The 22,499-nt window shown below is 52.9% G+C and overlaps 3 protein-coding genes across 4 annotated transcripts in view; 2 read left to right on the top strand and 1 right to left on the bottom strand.

Moving 5' to 3' along the window:
* The first annotated feature begins 5,439 nt into the window (after window positions 1-5,439).
* Window positions 5,440-9,142, top strand: CALHM1 (calcium homeostasis modulator 1). Its single transcript, XM_090279543.1, has 2 exons — window positions 5,440-5,991; window positions 8,660-9,142. The coding sequence occupies exons 1-2, from the start codon at window positions 5,440-5,442 to the stop codon at window positions 9,140-9,142; spliced, it is 1,035 nt and encodes a 344-aa protein (XP_090135669.1).
* Window positions 9,143-12,131: 2,989 nt separating this feature from the next.
* CALHM2 (calcium homeostasis modulator family member 2) lies at window positions 12,132-17,093 on the top strand. Of its 2 annotated transcripts, none has more exons than XM_090279542.1 (3): window positions 12,132-12,374; window positions 14,344-14,743; window positions 15,945-17,093. In XM_090279542.1, the coding sequence occupies exons 1-3, from the start codon at window positions 12,301-12,303 to the stop codon at window positions 16,359-16,361; spliced, it is 891 nt and encodes a 296-aa protein (XP_090135668.1). In that variant the 5' UTR covers window positions 12,132-12,300; the 3' UTR covers window positions 16,362-17,093. The 2 variants fall into 2 exon arrangements, with proteins under 2 accessions (XP_090135668.1, XP_090135667.1); XM_090279541.1 differs by having other exon boundaries at window positions 12,312-12,374; window positions 14,027-14,743.
* Window positions 17,094-18,340: 1,247 nt separating this feature from the next.
* The window catches only part of PDCD11 (programmed cell death 11), a 38,264-nt gene continuing 34,105 nt past the window's right edge, over window positions 18,341-22,499 (bottom strand). Inside the window, exons 33-36 of the mRNA XM_090278542.1 lie at window positions 20,534-20,702; window positions 20,045-20,198; window positions 19,427-19,592; window positions 18,341-18,713 (exon numbers count right to left, since the gene is read on the bottom strand). Coding sequence (XP_090134668.1) covers window positions 18,542-18,713; window positions 19,427-19,592; window positions 20,045-20,198; window positions 20,534-20,702 — 661 coding nt within the window. The 3' untranslated portion in view covers window positions 18,341-18,541. The remainder of the gene's footprint in view (window positions 18,714-19,426; window positions 19,593-20,044; window positions 20,199-20,533; window positions 20,703-22,499) is intronic.

The raw sequence follows: 22,499 nt of genomic DNA, 5'->3' as shown, positions 1-22,499 counted from the left end.
AATCTGCCACTCAGTGTCTGGTGGCCCTAACAGGAAGGGTTGGGGAAGATCTAGCCTGTGAACTCCTCTGGGCCCCTGCTCCTACCTAATGACTCATTTACCACATACACACACACACTCTCTCTCTCTCTCACATCCCACTGTTGCCTTCATCGGCACAAACGTTGCAGCCCCATGCTTCTCTGGTCCTCAGGGCCTAGAGGCAGTCTATCTAGGGGGGATGCCCCCTCCCTATCAGGCTAGCCATATCTGCTCTCCTGGACTCTTGCCAAGGGACCTTGTAGGACCAGACAATCCCTGCAGCTCAGCCTCCCCCCACCTACCCTGCTGTGGTTAGGCCATGCAAATATCAGAAATGGCATTGGGGTGAGGCAAGATTTAGGCAAAGTGTTAGCAGGGATTGGGTGGGGAGGGAGGGGGGAGAGCATGGAGATGCCCGGTCAGCACTGGTGAGATCCCAGCCCAGGGAAAGGAGGCACAGGGGCCTGCCTTTGGGCTGAAAGGATGCAGCATCTGGGCCAGTAAAAAGCCATTGATGGCCATCAATACTCTCACCTTCTGATATGGAGCACTTACAGAGCACCTACTGCATAGACAGCCCTGTACTAGGGTTAGGGAAGAGAGAATACACAATGGTAAAGCCTGCCATCAAGGAGCTTGCTGTCTAATAGAGAGAGAGTCAGTGATGGGTACAGAAATCATTATAATTCAAAGCAAAAGCTCTAAGTGATATGGTAGAGGCAAGCCAGGCGCCACAGGGACTTAGCATGGAGCATACTGGCTCCGAGCTGGGGGATCAGAGAAGGCTTCATTTGAATGGGTCTCGAAGGATGGAGAGGGTTTTGACAGTAGAGAAGACATGAAGGTGGGGCACAGCACCTCAAGGGAGGGGACAGCAAGAACAAAGGCAAAGAGTCGGGAAAGGGGCAGCACATGTTTCATTTATTCATTCAACAAATATGTCTATCCTTCTTAGGTGAAGACCTAACACCTCTGGTAACACAGCCTGACAGTACTTGAGCTGCCCAGCAGCCACATCTCACGGACGGCTGCTGCCTCCCCACTGCCCTGCTCTCTGGGCGCTCCTCCATGGCTTGAGGGGAGCAGGGCCCACTTGAGCATCTCACACTGCTGCTCTGCTAAGCAAATTGGACATTTTCCTAAAGGTCCGGTGCCCGCTCCACAGAGGGCCCCTTTGCATGCTGCTTTTCATGATACTTAACTCCTCCAGCACAGGGGCGGGTGCCAGGACAGCACTCCTGAGAGCAGGAGGCAAAGGGCCACAGTGGTGGCTGTAAGTGAATTTGCCACCAACGCATCAGAAGTTTGAGCAGGGCCGTGACGTCCTGCTTTCCATCTACACCCAGCCATGCTCAGCAGTGCTGAATGCACTACCCGAAACCTCTCCTGGAGCAGATGGGATCAGGGGCCCCCAAGGTCAACCTCCTAATCTCCAGATCCTGTGAATGTGTGACCTCCACAAGTGACTTTGCAGATGTGATGATGTTAAGAATCTGGAGATGGGGAGACTCTCCAAAATGATCCAGCGGGTCCCATGGGATCACAAGTGTCCTGAGAAGAGGGAGGCAGGAGGGTCAGAGTCAGATGTGACGATGGAGGCAGAGGCTGGAGCAATGCAGGGCCACAAGCCAGAAAACGTGGGTGTCTTCTAGAAGCTGGAGAAGACCAGGAAATGGATTCTCCCCTGGAGCCTCCAGAAGGAACACAGCCAGCCAGCTCCTTGATTCTTAGTCCATTGAGACCCACTTTAGACTCCCAATCCCCAGAACTATAAGAATAAATTTGTGTTGTTTTAAACCACTAAGTGTGTGGTGACTTTTTACAGCAGCAATAGGAAACTAACACACGTTTTCAAAGAGCACTAGTAAAGCTCAGGTGCAGAAATGATAATTATTATTATTACCAGGTTATAATAATCATTTCCTGAGAGTTCACTGTGGGCTTGGCACTGTGCAAAACTCACTGAATCCTCAAGACAATCTGAAAGGTAAGCTCTTTTATTCTCCCCATTTCACAGCTGCAAAGACTGTGGCACCCAGAGGTTAAATTATTTGGCCAAGGTCCCTAGATAGTATGTGGCAGGGTAGAGACAGGAGCCCAGATCCTTAAGTAGGTTGCTCTTATATCCACTCTGTAACATGGTTTCTTGCTAAGAAAAAAAGTCGACTATTCAATGAAAGAAATACTCAGCTAATGGACAGGGCCTTAAAGTGCATTCGGGTGGGCAGCGTGAGGACAGATGGCATTCCAGTGGGGAGACAGCACAAGTACAGGGGTGATTGCTAAGGCATCTCCCCCTGGCAGCCTTGTGTCCCTTCTGTGGTCACTGACACAGCTTTGGCCTCAGCTGTTGCTCAAGACACCACCCTCACATTCTCCCCTACAGAGTGCTGACCCTGGCCCGCATCCTTCAGAGGCAGAGGTTCCTACTCTTCACATGCTGGTGCTCAGCAACACTGATGGACACAGGACACCAGGGCAAATGGGAGGAATTTGGAGACATCTCTACAGAGCTCAGTGGAAAAACGATTACGTCTTCTTTATCTTATAGAATTATAAGAAAGATGTAGTGTGAAGTATCAGAAAAGATGTTAAATACTGTATTGGTGTAACACATCCAAATGAAATCTCCCAGGCTTCTTAAAATGAGAAACTTGAGCTTGCTTCCATGAGTACTACTTTTTAACATCAGATTATGAAATGATCACAGGCAGATCCTATTCAAGGCTCTTTTTAAAAAACTAAGATATAATTGATATAGATTATGTTTCAAGTGTACAACATAATGATTTGATATATGTCTATATTGCAAAATGATCCTCACAATAAATCTAACATCCTTCACCTCCCATAGTTACATGTTTTTTTCTTATGATGAAAACTTGTAAGCTTTACTTTCCTGCTACTTTTAAATATACAATACAGCATTATTACCATGGTGTACATTACATGCCAAGACTTATTTATCTTATAACTGGAAGTTTGTACCTTTTGACCGTCTTCGCCCACCACCCACGCCCTCAACACTCTTTGGTAATGATCTCTTCAAATGTTTGGTAAGACTTGGCCCAAGTAGGCAATCCATTTAAAACTAATTTTTACAACCATTCAAAAGTTGACAACAGTCTGAATGGCATGTACATACCCCAGCACTCATCCTTTATTTTCAATAACTCTAAACAAGGTTCTTGTAATAATAAGGATAACAGGTTTAGAATTCAATCAAGCTGTTTCAAGTATTTTAGAATAACCCTGGAGTTAGAATTTGCACAGCATATACATGGTAAGAGCAGGCACTGTGCAGCCAGCTAGGGAACACTTAATAGGCACATCAGCTACAAATAGTGTCCACTGGAGAAGACAGATCCCAGGCGGCTCCCTGGAGCCATGCTCTTCCTGGGCCCCTGGGCCCCTAGGCTCCGGGTCCACTGGGCCCCTAGGCTCCTGGGATCCTGGGATCCTGGGCCCTTGGACTTCTGCACCACCCCTCCCCACCCCACCACTCCCCACCTGGGACTGAGCCAGGCTCTGCTGCAGCTCGGACCCCTTGTCAGTCATGCACATTGACACTGCAGCATGTCCTCGGCTGGATCTCCCTCATCCTACTCTCCCTCTATAAGTGCCCCTTCAGGAGCCCCAGAAAGGGTCCTCCAGAGACCACGGGCCTAGGGGCTCCCATTGCCACAGGCCCAGCCTGAGGGTTGAAAAGAGCAATATCCTTCTCCACCTGTATTCTATTTGTAACACAGCAACTGTTCCACCCAGACTAGTAGAACAGGAGAATTTGATTCAGCCAGAAGAGAAAGGTCAAAAAACACTTTCCTGCCCCCTCTTCCACCGCCACTTCTTTCTAGTTTGTGTAAACTTCAGTTAGTCACTTAACCTCTCTGAACCTCAGTCCCCACCTCAGTAAAATGGGGACAAATGCACCCATTCCATAGGGTTGTATGAGGATTACATGAGGTAATGCATGTGAAGTGCTGGCACAGGGCCTGGCACAGGAAGGCCCAGTCAATGCAAGTTCCAGTTAGTCACACAGAGACACACAGACCACTAACGTGGTTACATGCACACATGCACATACATAGATGCTGTGGCCCAAAGCCCCAGTGAACACACGCGGCACACATAGGGACGCACAGATCTGTGGACCCCATGGAGCCAGCCTGTCCCTGCCGGCCCCACCCTCTCACCCCAGACAGGAGCCATCTGGTTGGAACTGGGTCTGACCTGCTCTTCTGGGAGAACTGGTGGGCATCAAAGGAAGCCCATTAAGCTCCGCCCCACTTCGATGGTTCCCACAGACACTCTGGAGACCTGAGCTCCAGGCAAAAAACCCCACCACCCTACCCCTTTATCTTTTAATCTGGGGGAGGAGAAGCAAGAGGCGGAACCAGAAAAGGATTTTTCATCCACAATCTACAGACACACAGACACCCGCAGAGACAGTAGCAAACCAGACGTGAAAGCCCCTGCATTATGCTTTCAGGCCCAGCTCCCTGCCCAGTCGGTAGGGGACCCAGGAAGCTCTCAGATATAAATCCTCTGGCTCCAAATTCAGGGATTTTTACTCTATGCCATGCTGCATTAACACTGTGCCCACTACCCCCTCCATATCCCCGCTGTGACCAATATCATCACCACAATCACTATAATTACTGCTATCACCACCATCACCAGCTTCATCTCCAACAGGATCATCACTGCCACCACCGCTACCATTCCCATTGTGTCCAAAATCATCACTACCATCGCTGTCATTACTGCTATCACCACCATCACCACCATCACCAACATCACCACCTTCACCTCCATCAGCACCATCCCCAATACAAACACTGCCATCACCAGCACCACCACTATCACCCCCATCACAGCCGCCACTATTGTTGCCGTCGCTGCATCATCATACCATCACCATCTGAACCCATGGAGGAGTCCTCTTGGACCCTGATACAGCAGGGAAGAAAGACCCAGTGGGAAGGGCACAAGGAAGGTGACATGCCTCTGAGGAGCCCAGGGGACAAGGTTCAGAAGCTCAGGCCTCTGCAGCAGCCCTGAATTGCCCCAAACTCCAACTCTGTGTCTGAACCTCTCTGCCTGTCTCCCACACCCATAGAGAACTGTCCCCATCAGGTGTGTCCCTGGTAGTTTCCCTGTGCCGGAGGTGGCTGTGGAGAGAGAGGCCCAGGAGGGGCGGGGCAGAACCCTGGCTACACCCACAGGATTGACCACTCTGTGCCTCTCAGCCAGCATCTGACTAGAAGGTTCCTCAAAGAGACAGTGACCTCAGCCACTGCCCTGAGCTCTGTCCATCTCAGCCATGAGGTGGGCACCCCGTGGGCACAGTGGGCTACAGGGCCTATCCACGAGGCAGCGGTGAGGTGGGAGGAGCCCCCAGGTCCCGTGGGGGGCACAATGGACAAGTTCCGGATGGTCTTCCAGTTCCTACAGTCCAACCAGGAGTCCTTCATGAATGGCATTTGTGGCATCATGGCCCTGGCGAGTGCCCAGATATACTCAGCCTTCGATTTCAACTGCCCCTGCCTGCCTGGCTACAACGCCGCCTACAGCGCCGGCATCCTGCTGGTGCCTCCCCTGGTGCTCTTTCTGCTCGGCCTGGTGCTGAACAACAACGTGTCCATGCTGGCTGAGGAGTGGAAGCGCCCGCCGGGCCGCCGGGCCAAGGACCCCGCCGTGCTCCGCTACATGTTCTGCTCCATGGCCCAGCGCGCCCTCATTGCTCCCGTTGTCTGGGTGGCTGTCACGCTGCTCGATGGCAAGTGCTTCCTCTGTGCCTTCTGCACTGCGGTGCCCGTGACTGTGCTAGGCAATGGCAGCCTGGTGCCTGGCCTGCCTCCGCCAGAGCTCGCCCGCCTGCTGGCCCGGGTGCCCTGCCCAGAGATCTATGACGGTGACTGGCTGCTAGCCCGTGAGGTGGCCGTTCGCTACCTGCGCTGCATCTCCCAGGTGAGGAGGACAGGTGGCCCTGGGCTAGGTCTCCTAGCACAGATCTGGGTCTCTCTGCAAGGGCCTAATTACCCCATCTCTCAAAATGGGGCCTCCCCAAGAACAGTCATGTTTGCCCAACAGACTGGAGCTCCCCCTCAATGGAGCTCCATGGGGCATGGACTTATTTTCGCAACTGAGGCAGGGGCTTCTGAAGGCCATGTGTCCTTATTCAGATCAGAGCCACCTAGGGAAACTGCTATGACTGCCTAAGTCCATGTGCCCTGTCCTGAGGTCTCCAGAGCAGACCCAATGGTACATCCAGCCTCCTATCCTCCATCCTGAGCTCCAGCTTGGAAGCCTGGGGAAATTTGCATCCTTTCCTTCTTTCAGGCTAGGTGGTGGTGATGCCGGTGGGTGGATGGACCATTTGGATACATTTCCCTGGCAAATGCCCCCAGATGGCAGCTCCCTGCTTGGGGAGTGGGAGCTGAAGGTCCAGGTGCCCCTGGAACAGAGGGCTTGGGAGAGGGTGTTGCGCTATTCAGATGTGCCCTAAAGGCAGGGTTGGAGGGCCCCCTGATGGGAAATTCAGTGATCAGGTCTCCCCATTCTCACACCCACATCCTCTGCCCCTCTGGGCACTCACCCACCTGAGCCCCTCTGGCCACCCCTGCAGTCATTGCAGTGTGGGAAGGGCAACCTGGGCAGCCTGTCCTTGCTGCAGCCTGTGGTCCAGGGGCTGTCGGGGGTGTGGGCTGGAGCTGAGCCTGCCCTGCAAGGGAGGGAGAGACATGTCTACTCTGCTCCAGCAAGTTCAGACACCCCAGCTCCCTCTCTCCAGCCTAGAACTCAGCTGAAAGCCTGCACCACCACCGGACGCCCCCATGTGAATCACACACTCTGAGGGTCTGATACAAACTCCGCTTCCCTCCCAAACCTGTGCCTTCTCTCCTGTGGGCCCATGTCCCATTGTACCAGGCCTCAGGGCCTGGGGCAGCTGTCTCTCAGCCTGATATTTTTTTCAGTGTTAGCTTCGGAATTTTATCATCCCCCTGCTAAACTCTCTGAGCAAGGAGGATTACACAGATGCGCATCTGTGGCAATCAGATGCAACTTGCTAAAAACCTGTTACTCCTTTGGTGAGGAGGGTCAAATGAAAAAAGAAAAACAGGAAAGAAAATGGGGAGAAGGACGCACGAGGAGAAAGAAAAAGGAGTTCGAGGAGGAAGTGACTGTTCAGTGTGTTCTTTCAACACCATGCAAAGGCCCATCCCGTGTGTGTCCTGTCTTTCCCTGCACCTGACCTTCACATCACATCACAACCTAAAAGGGCTCCAGGAGACAGGCTGCCTAGCTTGTAGACATATTTCATTTGGCCTTCAGAGGCTGAATTAAAAATTCAGCGTTAGAATTAATTGGCATCATCTAAAAAACAGAAGTTTTCACATAACAAGCAGATTTCTGGCTTTATTTGAAACTTCTGGAGATTCAGCCCTCAGGGCCCACATTTCCACAGGGAGCAGCATAGGGGGAGCCCCCTCTGCAAACACATGCTCCACAGCTCCCCATTTGATGTCTGCTCTGCCAGACCCATTATAGACATCTGGATTTGCTCTGCTTCCTCCCTCCTGATCTGACCAAATGCTTCTCTGTGTAACTCAGGGCTGACCCTGTGTAACTCAGGTTGGGGGAGCATCCTGATCCGTGCACCACAGGGAGTTATTGACAGAGCAGAGCCAGCACCTAAATGTTCAATATTGTTTTTCACAGAGTTTGGGTGATTGTCCGATTTGTCTCTGTGACCCCGCAGGCCCAGCTCAGAGCCCACAGACAGGAGGCACTCAGTGCTGGCGACTGAATAGCAGACAATAGCAGGAGAGAGCAGAGAGATACAGAACTCAGAGGAGGAAGGGTCCCTGTGGCCTGGGGAGGTCAAGGAAGGCTTCCTGAAGGAAGAGGCCTGGTCAGCAAGGACCTATTGACATAATTACAGTGCCTAACAGTTACTGAGCACTAACTATGGACCAGGCACTGTGCTACATTTAATATTACATTTAGCCATCACAACAATCCTATGACATAGGTACTATCACCAGCCCCATTTACAGGTGAGGAAACTGAAGGACCAAAGTCACCTTACTCCTCATCAGCTAGTAAGTAGTAGAGATAGGATCCAAACTCAGGCAAGCTAACTCCAGGGTCTTCCTAGTTACCTGCTGTGTGTTGGGTGCCACGTCTACAACAAAGCACATTTTACTTACTCTGACAGAGTGTGATATGATGAGGGTGGGGGTGCAGTGCGGACAGGCTGGGGGTGCCGGAGGGGCAGTACCCAGCTGACTCTTTCTCTTCCTTTCTCCTTTCCTTCCTTCCTTCCTTCCTTTCTTCCTTCTTTCCTTCCTTCCTTCCTTCCTTCCTTCCTTCCTTCCTTCCTTCCTTCCTTTAATTAATTCTAGAGAGAGGGGAAGGGAGGAAGAAAAGAGGGAGAGAAACATCAATGTGAGAGAGAAACATCCATCGGTTGCCTCTTGCATGCACTTTGACTGGGAACCAAACCCAACCCAAAACCCAGGCATGTGCCCTGACCCGGAATCAAAATGGCGACATTTTGGTATGCAGGACAACGTCCAACCCACTGAGCCACACAGCCCAGGGCCTGGCTGACTTTTTCTTCTCTCCTCTGCAGGCTCTGGGCTGGTCCTTTGTGCTGCTGACCACACTGCTGGCATTTGTTGTGCGCTCTGTGAGGCCCTGCTTCACACAGGCCGCCTTCCTCAAAAGCAAGTACTGGTCCCACTATATTGACATTGAGCGCAAGCTCTTCGATGAGACGTGCACAGAGCATGCCAAGGCCTTCGCCAAGGTCTGTATCCAGCAGTTCTTTGAGGCCATGAACCATGACCTGGAGCTGGGTCACACACACGGGGTGCTGGCCCCAGCCCCAGCTGACTCAGCTGCCCCGGCTACCCCCGATGGGGCCAAGGAGGAGAGGGAGAAGCTTCGAGGCATCACTGATCAAGGCGCCGTGAACAGGCTGCTCACGAGCTGGCACAAGTGCAAGCCGCCTCTGCAGCTGGGCCAAGAGGAACCGCTGATGGGCAATGGCTGGGCTGGGGGTGGACCCCGAACTCCACGCAAGGAGGTGGCCACCTACTTCAGCAAAGTGTGAGCTGTGGCCAGGTGAAGAGGCAAGAATTGGGGGTCTCAGCCCACAGGCCCTCAGACCCCCAAACCAGATGGGAAAATGAAGGCTACAGGTGCTGAGCAGTAGGCCCCTGGAGCAGACTCACATGCCAGGCGTTCACCTGCACATTCGAGGCTGGAAACTTGGAGATGGAAGGGGACCTTGCTCTGCATCTGTCACATTGCCCTGGGTGGCTCCGGGGAAGTGGACAGTGGAGCCATGAGCAGTGTTAGTCAAAAGGTTCAAAACTGGCTTGGAGGGGACAAGCTCCCACTTCCCCAGCCCCTCCAGGCCATTTTATCTCTGGTTCACAATCTCTGCTCAGGGTCTACAGACATCCTTGCTCCAGCATTCACTCGCTGGTGACTTAGGATCTCTGTTTCCTGATGCTCAATGCTCAGGGAGTGAGGATGCATCCAGCCATCTCATGAAACGGGAGTCCTCTGAGTTTTTGGCCCAACTCCCTAGTGAGGCTGAGTGGCCCAAGGTGAGCCAGAAAGACATGACACCCAGCCTCACCTGGTGTGACCCACAGGTGCCAGAAGCTAGGTCCATTCGGGAGAAGCCAGGGTATGTGGTCACCAAGGAGAACACTCAATAGTTGTCACGGTGAACTGTACATTTATTTAGCCCCAATCACAAAGGGCTTCCTGTCTTAGCTCATTTGGGCTGCTCTAACAAAATATCCCAGATTGGGTAGGTCCTAAACAAAGGACACTTATTGCTCCATTTTGGAGGCTGCAAGCCAGAGCCCATGGTACTGGCATGGTCACATTCTAGGGAAGGCTCTCGTCCTGATTCACAGCCAGTGCCTTCTCACTGCCCTCACCTGGCAGAAGGGGCCCAGGATCTCTTTGGAGCATCTTTTGTAAGTGCACTAATCCCATTCTTGAGGATTCCACTCCTCCTTTGGGGGTTAGGATTCAACATATGAATTTTGCAGGGGACACACGCAGACCAAAGGATTTCTCATGGGAAAGGTTCTCACACTGATTACCTTAACACTTCCTTCAAGGGTAAATCAGACCATGCCCAGGGCCTGAGCAGTTAGAAACAGAAGCTGAAGTCCCCATTTTCTTGAAGCCCCCAGCTCCTGGGCTGAGAGCTCTAAAATGCTCAGGGGCTTTGCTTTGAGGTAGGGGTGAGGGTAGAGGGGTGGAAGCGGAGCTGCTTAGAGTGGAAACAGCTCAAGGCTCCAGAGCGGGACAGAACTGAGTTAAGTGCTGGCTCTAGCACTTACAAATTGTGTCCCTTAGGCCAGTTGCTTCATTTCTGTGCTTCAGTTTCCTCATCTGTACCATGGAGATGAGGTCACCTACCTCATGGAGTTGTCATAAGCCATTAAATGAGTGAAGTGTATAAAAGGCATGGCACGTGGTAGGTACTTGGTATGTGTGGCTGACATGTTTGTTGATTTCTGAACCTGTGGGCTTAACCTCCTCGTCCCCCTGGACTTAAGAGGTAGGAACTGGAACCATCTTTGTTGAGGAGGAAACAGGGCCAAGAAGATGGGCTGCTTGCCCCCTTACGTATCTTTGAGATGAAAGTTCCACTCATCTAAGAATTCATATTGACCTTGAACCCTACAACATTGTTTTAATGATTTCCATTCTTTCTTATGCACCCCTCCTTCTATTCCCATGTCTGAAACTCAGTCTCTCTCCTTTTAATTATTTGGGAGGAGGGCCATCCCTATAGGCCAAGCTGGACTGGGAGGCTTTTCTAGGGTGTGGGACTTGATCTAGACCCTGAATAAAGGGGAGGATTCAGATGAGTAATACAGGTGTGTTTTGGCGGTGGGGCTTCCAGTGGGAAGAGCCAGCCAGGAGATATTGGAAAGTAAAAATGCGAAGAGTAAGTCTTTGGGTCAGGCAGACATGGATCCAAACACTAGAGCTGTAGGACCTACGGTAAGTCATCAAATCCATCTGAGACTCAGTGTACCTATTGTAAAATGGATATTAAAGGATCTGCTTGTCGGGATATGGTGAGGATAAAGGGAGATCAGTTTTGAGGGAGAATCTGGAATGGTGCTTGCCGCACGGTAGGTTCTGCAAAATAAAACCTGGTCCCTTTCCCTTCCCTCCTGCACACAGACAAGTCCAGCTATAGAACCGCAAGCATTACAGAGCTGATGGGGGCCTTGGGGTCTTTCCCTTGACTCTAGGAGTCATGCAGCCTGTCCTTGGACAAGACTCTCCTCTTCAGAATCCCTGACCTGTGACTTTTCAGCCTTAGCTTGCACACTCCCACCGATGGGGTGAGGGGCCCATGGTCACTTTTCAGGACAGTCTGGATGACTCTGAAGATAGAGGGCTTCGCTCAAAAACTTGCCTCCTTGCAATTCCCACCCACCAGTCAGAGCTCTGCCATGGGGCCTCAGAGAATCCCTAGACTCCAGAATTCAGTCATCAGTCCTCTGAGATTTGAAGCAGTATCTGAGGAGTTAGCTGAAGTCTGGCTAGAAGATGCAGCTGGGCAAGGGCGTGTCCAGTCCGTGGCTGAGGAGAGGGTCCAGAAGAGGGGTGGGGATGGGGGTGAAGGGTTGGGGGAAGGGGAAGGCCTAGCCTTGCGTATCCTGCTATGGCTCAGCTTCAGTCTGAAAGCATCTCTGCCCTAACCCCGCGGAGGTTGAAAGCATCTCTGCCCTAACCACTCGGAGGTTGAAAGCATCTCTGCCCTAACCCCGTGGAGGTTTCGTTCCACCCTTCCCGGGTGGAGAGGTGGGTTGTCAAGCATGGGCGCTGGTCCTGAAATTGGCTGGGAGGGCAGGCCCAGACCAGCTCTCCCGCAGGCCCCCTGCCTGGTCCCTGAACCAGTCCCACTGGTGTAGAGCACTCACTGTCAGGCAGGCTCCTAGCAGCTCCGCTCAGAGAGGCAGGCAGAGCCGGGTGCAGGCAGAGCTGCTGAACCGGAGCCCCAACTTCCTCTCCTCTGCACCGCCCTCTGCTGCTCCGCCCTCCTCTGTCTGGCCCGGGGGATGTTTTCCACTCGCTGGTGTGCAAGTTCCATCTGCTGTTTCCTCCTATTTCCTGGAGTTAAACTTTTCTGAGGACTCCACCAGCCCTGCTCCTGTGCAGAAGGAAAGCGGGAGTGGTCTTGGAGGGCACTTCGGGCAGAGCAGCTTCCCCACCCCAGCTGGGATGTCTGAGTGCCACGCGGAGAGCCCTGCCCCAAGGAGGCCAAAGCCACTCACTGGTGCCTGCGGCTGCCCCAGGTACGGAAGGGCCCCTCCCTAGGGTGTGCCAGGTGGCAGGGGAGCATGGCAGAGCCAGTCAGAGGCTTCCCTGAGGGACTGCCCCCAGGAGTGAGGCTCCTAGCTGAGTGCCCCCTAACCCCCCTCACCCCCCCAACTCCGCTAGGGGCAGGGGCTAGCCTTGCCCCTCCCCCAGCCTCCTGTCTCCTGTCCTGTTGTTGGAGGTCCCACTCCCAGCCTGGGGAGCAAGGGCATTAGTCTCAGGAGCTAGCCAGGTCCCTCTTCAGCCCACCAGTGTTCCGGCATCCTGTACCCCACTTCCTGCAGTTTATAAACCCAGGGTCCCCTACAGAGAGCTCATTAGGAACCTTGAAGCCAAGAGGGGAAGAGAAAGAGGGAGAAGGGGCTTCTTTTAACCCATTCAAACCCAGCAATATTACAAACTCCCTTTTCTAGGGAGTTAGGCTGGAGCCCCTGGGCTGTGAGTTGGGGAGAGTTAGATCCGTCCTCTTCCTCCAGCTCCTGATACCCCACGTGGTCAGCCAGCTCTGCCCTGGCCCAGCTGGCAGCCAGGAGGGGCGGTGGTGTAGGGGAGGCCTAGTAGGGAATATGGGCTGGTCTTCTCGCCTTTGTTAGCTACCCACCCCTCCTCACTACTCAGAGGCCTGCATCTGGCCTGCAGACTTTTGTTTTTCATCCCAGGGATGGGGAGGACACATGGGGCCACACCCTACGCTGTCTCTGGCTTGTGTGGGTGGAGCCTGAAAAGGGAGCTGAGGCAGAACATGGCTGAAGCCCAGGCCACGACCACTTCCTGGCAGGCCGCCCGCACAAGCACCACTGAAAGGAACAGGGCTGCTGGGAGGCTGCTGGATAGGGAAAGGAGAGGTTCTCCAGGGCTCTCACAGCTCGGTACAGAGCATTGGTGAACTCACTTAGCCTTACTCACCCTGCTCCATCTTCCAGGTCCTTTGAGGCCCAGAGGAAAGTCATGAGCATGTTGAGAGTCAGGATCTCCTAAACCAGTCCAGAGCTTGAGGTCTCCAAAATGAAAAGGCTCTTATGAACTCCAGGGATGCTGAACCAGATTCACCACCTTCTTCCACCCCTGGGGCTAGAAGCCTTGAGGACACATCCTCCAAACAGTCCTGGGTTCCTCAGCACATTAACACTGCTTGGAACCCCAAAGGGAAAGCCAGTCAATACCCCACATTCCCCAATGCCACAGGGTCACCCCTAACCCTACGGGGTCATCCCTAATTCCATAGGCTCACCGCTAACCCTGTGGGGTCACCCTTATCTCCACAGGGTCACCCCTAACCCCACGGGGTCCTCCCTAACCCCTACCTCGAGAATCTGGTGGCAGCAGCATGAGCCTATGTGTCTGAGGCTGATAGACTTGAGTGTGAATCTCAGCCACTCCCCCTCGGGAGCCTCCACCTTCCACAGGTACACAAGGGATATGACAGTTCAATGTGGATTGTGAGGCTGGGGAACAAGGAGTGTGAAGCACCTGACACACAATAGGAGCTCAGTGAACTGTGGCTACCATTATTCGCCCCAGGCCCCGGGGCTCCCCAGGTCTCCTCCCTTTCTCACCAGTCTGGCCACCCAAGATCCCCTCTATCCCTGTTTCCAGAGACAAACATTTATCAGTTATCTCCGTTCTGCAGGGAGCACCAGGCCAGCCACTCTAGATGATAAAATGACAAGACTATGCCCTGCCTTCAGGTGCCCACCTGCCTGCACTCCTTCCTAGCCTCGCCAGGCACTATCGGATCTGGTAACCTGTCTCCACCCCTACAGTCAGTCGGTACCCTAGCTGACATATCGCCATGGCAGCCCTGATCGTCGAGAACTTCCGCTTTCTATCGCTCTTCTTCAAGAGCAAGGATGTGATGATTTTCAATGGGCTGGTGGCACTGGGCACAGTGGGCAGCCAGGAGCTGTTCTCCATGGTGGCTTTCCACTGCCCTTGCTCCCCTGCCAGGAACTACCTGTACGGGCTGACAGCCATCGGGGTGCCCGCCCTGGCACTCTTTCTCATTGGCGTCATCCTCAACAACCACACCTGGAACCTAGTTACGGAGTGCCAGTACCGGAGAACCAAGAACTGCTCAGCTGCCCCCAACTTCCTCCTTCTCAGTTCCATCCTGGGCCGCGCGGCCGTGGCCCCTATCACCTGGTCTGTCATCTCTCTGCTGCGCGGTGAGGCCTACGTCTGTGCTCTCAGCGAGTTTGTGGACCCCTCCTCGCTCACGGCTGGAAAAGAGGGCTTCCCACCAGCCCATGCCACAGAAATCTTGGCCAAGTTCCCTTGCGGGGAGGGCCCTGCCAACCTGTCAGGCTTCCGGGAGGAGGTCAGTCGCAGGCTCAAGTATGAGTCCCAGGTAAGGCAGTGCAAAGGGAAGCCGCCTTTCTTTCCCAGGTAGAGGCTGGTGGGGAGGTATTTGGGACCAAGGTCTTCAGAAAATCACTGGATTATCAGCATCAGGCACCAGAGCTATATAACCTATGGGTTAGTGCCTTGTGGGACAAGAGATAATTCCAGTCCCAAAGGAGTTTTAAGTGTTAAAAGGAATGTTCTTCTGGCTCAGACTGAGCCTAAAGCCTGATACTCCAGCTAGATTGAGCACAAACCCCTGCGAGCCTGTGAAACATTTGCTATGGGCCATGTGTTGACAGTGGGGTGTGTCCTGACTCCAGGGATGAGCATTTTCCTATCCCAGGAAGGGCCCCAGCCAGCAATGAATTGGCCTCAGGCATTGCTGACATGAAGGTAAGCCCTTGGAGCCAGGACGGGGTGTGGAGTCAGGACACAGCAGTTGCTGCCCAGCTGAGCCTCAGCCTTGGCTTAGTTCTGAAGGAGTGAAGGCTGGTCAGGGAGAGAAGGCAGGGGCAGAGATGCAGGCAGAAACAGGAAAACTGAGCTGGAAGCCTTAACTTAAGAGGAGCAGGGGGGTAGGGAGAAACAGGGAGGAGCCCAAGATTTTTAAAGAGGTTTCCTCTCAGGTCCGTGAGAAACACAAACAGAAACAGGGTTGGAGACAGCATCAAAGGAGATGGGAGATGTTAAGACAGAAATAAAATTTGATGATTAAAAGCCTACAGATCTCCATACAGGATCAAATGGGGAAACAAAGATGACCTCGACTGCCCTGGCCCCCAACAGGCTCACGCCCAAGTGAGTGTTCAAGAGAAACACATGGGCAGAGAGTGATGATGTAAGAACCAGGCCATGAGGGACTTAGGGAAGGCAAGACTGCTTCCTGGAGGTGGCGTCTGGGCTGAGCCTGGCAGTTTGAGCTGGATTTTCATGTGGTGAGGTGATGTGAAGAGGGAGGTCTGGGACTAAAGAAACAGCAACAGAAAACGTGAGAGGCAAAGTCTAAGAACAGAGAAAGCGTGAGTGCCAAGAGAGTGAGGAAAAAGCAGTGAAATTATAACCAGAAGGGCCTGCTTCCCTCACAGAAGCAGAACCTTCACGGTTCTGAGGCCCAGGGTCAGCCCAGCCTACCCCCTATTTCATCCGGGGTGGGTGAGGGTATAGGCAGCAACTTGCCCCTCCTCACCCCACCCCTTCTCCGCCAGCTCTTCGGGTGGCTGCTCATCGGTGTGGTGGCCGTCCTGGTGTTCCTGATCAAGTGCCTCAAGCACTACTGCTCGCCACTCAGCTACCGCCAGGAGGCCTACTGGGCCCAGTACCGCAACAACGAGGACCAGCTCTTCCAGCGCACCGCCGAGGTGCACTCGAGGGTGCTGGCCGCCAACAACGTGCGCCGCTTCTTTGGCTTCGTGGCGCTCAACAAGGAAGATGAGGAGCTGGTGGCCAAGTTCCCCGTGGAAGGCACACAGCCGCGGCCGCAGTGGAATGCCATCACCGGCGTTTATCTGTACCGTGAGAACCAGGGCCTCCCGCTCTACAGCCGCCTGCACAAGTGGGCCCAGGGTCTGCCGGGCAACGGCACGGCCCCGGACAATGTGGAGATGGCCCTGCTTGTCTCCTAAGGGCCCTGTTCCCACACTCTTTGCACATGAGTCTTTAGTCCAACGCTGAACCCCACTGCCTGCTCACATCAGCATCAGATGTTTTGGAAAAACAGGCCAAGAGAAAGAAACCAAGTGATCTGGGTACAGAGGACAGCGCTACTATACAATGTGGTCAGTTCTGACAGGAAGGCAGTCAGACCTGACGGAATGCCCTCTCCTATTGCCACCAGCCACTTGGTCCTTAGTGGCCACACCCATCCTTTGATATGGATGACCTTTTATTGGTGGGACTCCAAGGCTGAGAAGCCCTGGCCAGTGGAGCTAGGTGACAATGAAACTCACCAGTAGGCTCACTGTATAGCATATCATGCAATTAATTTATGTCTAACTTCACATGCACACCCAGCTCAGTGGTGCTCAGCTGGGAAGCTGCCCTTCAATATATGCTACTGGCTTTATTTTCTATATTTACATTTTTGATGAAGTTTTTCTGACTATAAAGGACTAGCTTGGTGTCTGTATAACTGGGTGGGCCATGCCACAGCAGACTGGTGGTCATGCGGCAGATCCCATCTCCTGCCCTGGCCAGTGTGGCTGAGTTGGTTGGAGCGTTGTCTCATCACTGAATGAACCATTGCGGGTTCTATTCCCAATTGGGGAGTGGGGGGCGTACAATCCCCAGTCTAGGTACCGATTCCTGGTCTGAGTGCATTCAGGAGGCAACCAATCAATGCTTCTTTCTCACATCAATGTTTCTTTCCCTTTGTCTCTAAGGGCAATAGGGGAAAAAAAAAATTCTTCTGGTGAGAACTTAAAAAAAAAAATCCCATCTCTTTGGGAAGGAAAGAGAGAAATGGACAGGAGGGTGGGCAGGGGAGCCGGGAGGGCCAGGTGTTCCCGCACATGGGTAAGCTCTGGGGCTGATGCTCTCTTAGCAATCGGCTTCAGGAGTCTGATTTGATCTGAGGGAGCAGAGGGAGCCTGGCCACTCTTAGAGGGAAGCTCAGCTTAACTTTCCAGAGTCAGAAGATCCTACACGGCTTCTCCCTCCCATGCCCACCCTTTCCTGAACACCTCCACCGCTTCTGAAACCTGCGATGCCCTTCTTCGTCCCGGGTCTGCTTCCTGGCATATGACTCAGTCACTGCCCACGGAAAGGCTCTCTAGCTCTCAGGACATTTAAAACTCTGCCAAAGAACATTTTTTAATTCTCTCAAGACCAGGCCAAAAAAGAACTGCAACAACTATCTAGGTCTGTGCTGGCCTTCAAGAACTCTGGAACATACAGGGTTACTACTTATCAAATGATGCAGAGGGACATTCTGGGAATTTTACAAGGAAGGGAGGTGTGCGTGTGGCGGCCGTGTCCTGTCTCCTCTCCCTCAGGCCTCAGGGAATAACCACTGAGTCAAACCAGTACCCTCCACCCAGCAACCTCTCCCCAAAGGAGCTAGAAGGGACACAAGAGAAACTGCGAGGCTCCCCCCAAAGCTACACCGCACACAGTCCAGGTCCTCACTGAGCCTCCTAGCTGCTGGGCAACATACATGGTACCTGCTCTTATTTCACCGACAAAACCCTTCCTCGTAGGACTTTTTAACCCCCTTTCACACATGAGGCACCAATTTGGAGTGGTTAGGTGGGCAGGCTTTCCTCTCAGGTGTCCAGGTTACCCAATTTTCCTTTCTGGGCTCTGCTTTGTCCTTCTGTCCCAACTCATGGCCTCCACAAAAGGGTACAAGGCTGAGCTGAGCTGAGGCTAACAGAATGCCAAGAGACACCGAGATGTGACAGAGTGGGCCTGCTCCCTGGCCCCTGCTGACCCCCGACTGGACCAAGAGCCTGCCAGGGCTGAAGGGAGATCCTGACCACAGATCGTCCGGAGTCAGCCCTTCCATTCCTGCTCCCCCGGGACACCCATGAAAGAGAAACCCTCCGCCTTCCTCGAGCCTGCAACAACTGAGCCGTTTCAGAAAAGGAAAATACAAAATTACTACTTTAAGCAAAATAACAAAAAGGAATTTATAAAAAAATTTCAAATTTCAAATGTCTTTTTATCCTAACAGGATTACCCCAAGGATGCTGCAGAAAAAACAGCACTTAAATATTGAGTCCTCAGCCCACAGTTTTCAACTGCAGGGTGCCTGAGGCTTGGCTGCAGGCCCCTGGGACAGTGGCTGCCCGGAGCCAACCTGCCGCTAGTCCCCCAACAAGGAGCTCTTGGCCTCCACGTAGTCCAGGGCCTTCGCCTTCACCGCCTGCACGTCCTTCTCGGTGCCATGCTGCTTCTCATAGTCCAGGTAGCGCTTGAAGAAGAATTTCATCCGCTTGGGGGCCAGGCTCAGGTGAATGACCCGCTCAAAGATGTCCCTGTGAGGAAGAGCAGGGCAGCACTTGCCTCTCAGTCCCCCAGCACACGACTCCCAGCTGACCTTCCCCACTTGCTCTAAGGCTCTGGAGCAGACCCTCTGTACCCAGCAGCCCCGCCTCTGCCTTTATTTTTACTACCTCTATAAACTGCCAATTGGGAGAGATGACACCACCCTGACTTTCCAGGTGAGCACACAGGCACCCAGAGCTGTTAAAGGACTTAACTGGCCTGAAGTCACACAGTGAATCAGGACAAAGCTACTGGGATGGGACACACACGAGGCATGCGCCTGTGAGAAGAGCTCCACTTAAGAACTCACTGGTGGGCTTCGGTGAGGCACGGGTTCTTCCCGGACCTCCGGCTCCCCATCTCCAGTGCTCCCTGCCTGCAGGGATGCTGGCAGACCACAGTGAGAGCATGCCTGTGAACACTCTACAGTGAGAGTCAGGCAGTGTGAAGTATGAGGGAAACCCAGGACTCCTCACTCTCAGGCCAGCAGCCAGGTATCCCACCCAGGGTTCCATTGACTGACCAGAGGCTGGCCCTAGGCAGAAAAAGAAGCTGGACAAGTGAATGCCATGTGTCACGTCAAAGCTGTTTTTCCAGATAGAATAAGACAACTGCAGATGCTGGGAGTTGCTGTGGTTGCTAAGTCACCCACTTGACCTATGTCCCCAGCACCCCCCACCCCCCAGGGATTTCAGCCTCTCACCGGACTTCCTTCTGGCTGCCATGCTTAATGGTCATGTCAATGTAGACAGACCAGACATCTGTGCGCTTTGGGTAGGTGCTCAGTGTGTTCTCGAAGATGGCTTTGGCCCGCTCTGCATCCCCCAGCTGGAACTCCAGCTGGGCAAACTTGGAGATCACATCCACATCTGCAGGGAGAGGACAGCTCAGACACAAGACAGACTGACCCCTCATCACAACACCATGTCCTACAGGGGCTGAGTCTGACTCCTGACTCCATGCTCTTGGGTTCCAAGACACAGGCAGTAACAAGAGGGATACTGAGGTGGATTTAGGGCCAGATACACAGATGGGCAGTGATTTATGACTCCCACTGCAGACAGCCTACTTCCTGGGGGGCAGGGGCAACAGAATTAATGCTAATTGCTTTTCATTCTTCCGTCGTCAGAGTTTAGTTCTTGAAATGCATCATGCATTATATTCACGAGCACATAATCAACAGAAATACAGACAGCTATGTAACCTCAACAAGGCTTCCTACCACCACCCCCAGATGAGAGGACCCACCATCCCTGTGCCCAGACATAAGCGAGCCGAACGTGCTCAGGAACTGAGCCGAGAGGCAGGACTGAGCACTCACGCTCTTTTTTAGGCAGGCACTCGAGGGCACGCTGCATCGTACGGTGGCTGGCCCCCGCCTGGCCCCTCCGCAGGAGAAAAGCGCCATATTTGATCCAGACAGCTTTCTCCTGCCGGAAACGCTTCAGCATCCGGTTGTAGAGCTCTCCAGCTTCCTGTTGGGCAGACAAGGCAAGCTGAGGAAAGTGATATGACAGAGGGGACAATGGCTCCGCTGTGAGAAGCCAGACCCAGGCTCACAGACTCCAGTCACTACGCAGGCCTGGCTCTGGCTGCTGAGGGTGGGCAGCCTCACAGAGACGAGGGAGCCCTAGTGCGACAGGGGGTCTCCCTGCCGGTCCTGTGCCTGGATGGAGGTCCTAAGACTAGGACTGGATCCAGGACGTGAGGATTCTTCCCTGGGACTTCATGCTGCCTCTGTGACCCCAGGAGCCAGTTTCTGAGTGGCTGGGGACGCTCCAGCCCCGGGCCGCCTGGCCCAGACTCCTACCTGGAATTTCTCTGACTTGGTGTAGATGTCAGCCAGCTGGAGAAAGACCTTGAGAGGCTCGTTGTACTGCACGGCCCTCTCGAAGACCTTGATCAGGGACTCCTGAGAGCCGTACATGTTTTCTAGGTTCAGCAGGGCCACCCACACGTTCAGCTTCTCCTGCTCCTCTCTGGAGGGAGAGCGGTCAGCACATGAGCTCCATCGTCTCAGCCCAAAGGGCCCCTCACCCCACTCCACTCCAGGCATGTCAATGGGAACACCCTCCTCCTTCCAAGGCTGTATCCAAGTCCTCAGTGCCCACCCTCAAGTACAGGCACTGAGGGGCCCTGTCCCATTGCAGTTTGCACAGCAGCAAGAACCCCAAGCCTCCAATTGCCAGGTCTGGGGCTCTCAACAGAGGCTATACTCAGCTCTACCTCCATTCCTAGGAAGGAAGCCTACCAAACCTCAAACAGGCCTGAGATGTGAGCTGGAAGGAGCAGAATCTCTAATCTGATTCTCTCCCCAAACTAAGAGAATGAAGTAAAGGCTCGCCATTCCAAGAATCGTGTCGGGCTTCTGGCCAAGATGGAGGCCTAGACAGACAGGCTGTATCTCCCTCCACAACTAAGGAGGAATACAACTACCTCAAAACTAGAGACAACCAGAAGTTCCAGAACATTGAGCTGCATGGAAGTCCAGCAAACAAAGATATAAAGAAGAAATTCTCATCCAGACAGGTAGGAGGGGCGGAGCCAGGGCAGAGAGGAAACAGTGTGGTAGTGGCAGCAGCGGCGGCAGCAGCAGGCCAGCGGAAAGTGCAGTCGAACATTTATAAAAGTTGAGAGGGACACCTGGGGAGCGCTCCCAGCACCAGACCAGACTGCACAGCTCATGGTTCCAGCACCAGGGAAAATAAAGCCCCACTGCTTCTGACTGTGCACACCAGTGGGGGTTGGGGCAGAGGCAGATACTGCCTGTCTCTTACTAGAGTCTGCTTATTTAAAGGGTCCCCACAATCTTAGAACATCTTCAAACCCACCCACTCTGGGAATGACAGTCAGGGCAACAGCTAGAGGCACCAGTCCCATACAGAAGTGAGAGAAGTGCCCAGAAAAGGGGTGAGTGCTGAGCCAGAGGCATTGTTTCCTCTCAGACTCCTCCCCCACATACAGCGCCACAACATGGTTAAATGAGCTGCCCTGTACTGACGAATACCTAAAGCTCTGCCCCTTACAATGTAACAGATGTGACAGCTCTACCTAAGAAGTAGAGGCAAACAAACACAGGACCCTGTCAAGATGAGGAGACAGAGGAGTATGGCCCAAAAGGGGAAACGGATCAAGGTTCCAGTGGGAAAACTAAGTGACGAGGAGATAGCCAACCTAACAGATGCAGAGTTCAGAACACTGGTGATAAAGATGCTCACAGACATGACAGATATGCTTGAGTATGGCAAATGCATAAGGGAAGAAGTGAAGGCTATGCTAAATGGAACGAAGGAAAATCCACACAAAACCAATGGTGAACAGAAGGAAACCGGGGTTCAAATCAATGATTTTGAACATAAGAAAGAAATAAGCAGTCAACCAGTACAGAATGAAGAAATAAGAATTGAAAAAACTGAGGAGAGGCTTAGGAACCTCTGGGACAACTTTAAACATGCCAACACCTGAATCATAAGGGTGCCAGAAGGAGAAGAGCAAGAAATTGAAAATGTATGTAAAAAAATAATGAAGGAAAACTTCCCAAAATTGGTGAAGGAAATAGACATACAAGTCCAGGAAGCATAGAAAGTCCCAAACAAGCTAGACCCAAAGAGGACCAAACCAAGACACATCGTAAATTAAAATGCCACAGGTTAAAGATAAACAAAGAATATTAAAAGCAGCAAGAGAAAAGCAGAGTTACATACAAAGGGGTGCTTATAAGACTATCAACTGATTTCTCAAAAGAAACTTTGCAGGCAAGAAGGGACTGGCAAGAA

This window comes from Furipterus horrens, unplaced genomic scaffold, assembly GCF_987537825.1.
Source record: "Furipterus horrens unplaced genomic scaffold, mFurHor1.1.pri manual_scaffold_5, whole genome shotgun sequence".
Lineage (NCBI taxonomy): Eukaryota > Metazoa > Chordata > Mammalia > Chiroptera > Furipteridae > Furipterus > Furipterus horrens.
The sequence above is the reverse complement of the archived record's forward strand: the minus strand, read 5'-3'. Positions and strand labels throughout refer to the sequence as shown.

Excerpts from the sequence above, each read along its gene's own strand:
- CALHM1 (XM_090279543.1), top strand. The coding sequence starts at position 5,440 with ATGGACAAGTTCCGGATGGTCTTCCAGTTCCTACAGTCCAACCAGGAG. Across the intron at positions 5,992-8,659 it reads ACCTGCGCTGCATCTCCCAG|GCTCTGGGCTGGTCCTTTGT; the intron begins GTGAGGAGGACA and ends TCTCCTCTGCAG.
- CALHM2 (XM_090279541.1), top strand. The coding sequence starts at position 14,189 with ATGGCAGCCCTGATCGTCGAGAACTTCCGCTTTCTATCGCTCTTCTTC. Across the intron at positions 14,744-15,944 it reads GGCTCAAGTATGAGTCCCAG|CTCTTCGGGTGGCTGCTCAT; the intron begins GTAAGGCAGTGC and ends CTTCTCCGCCAG.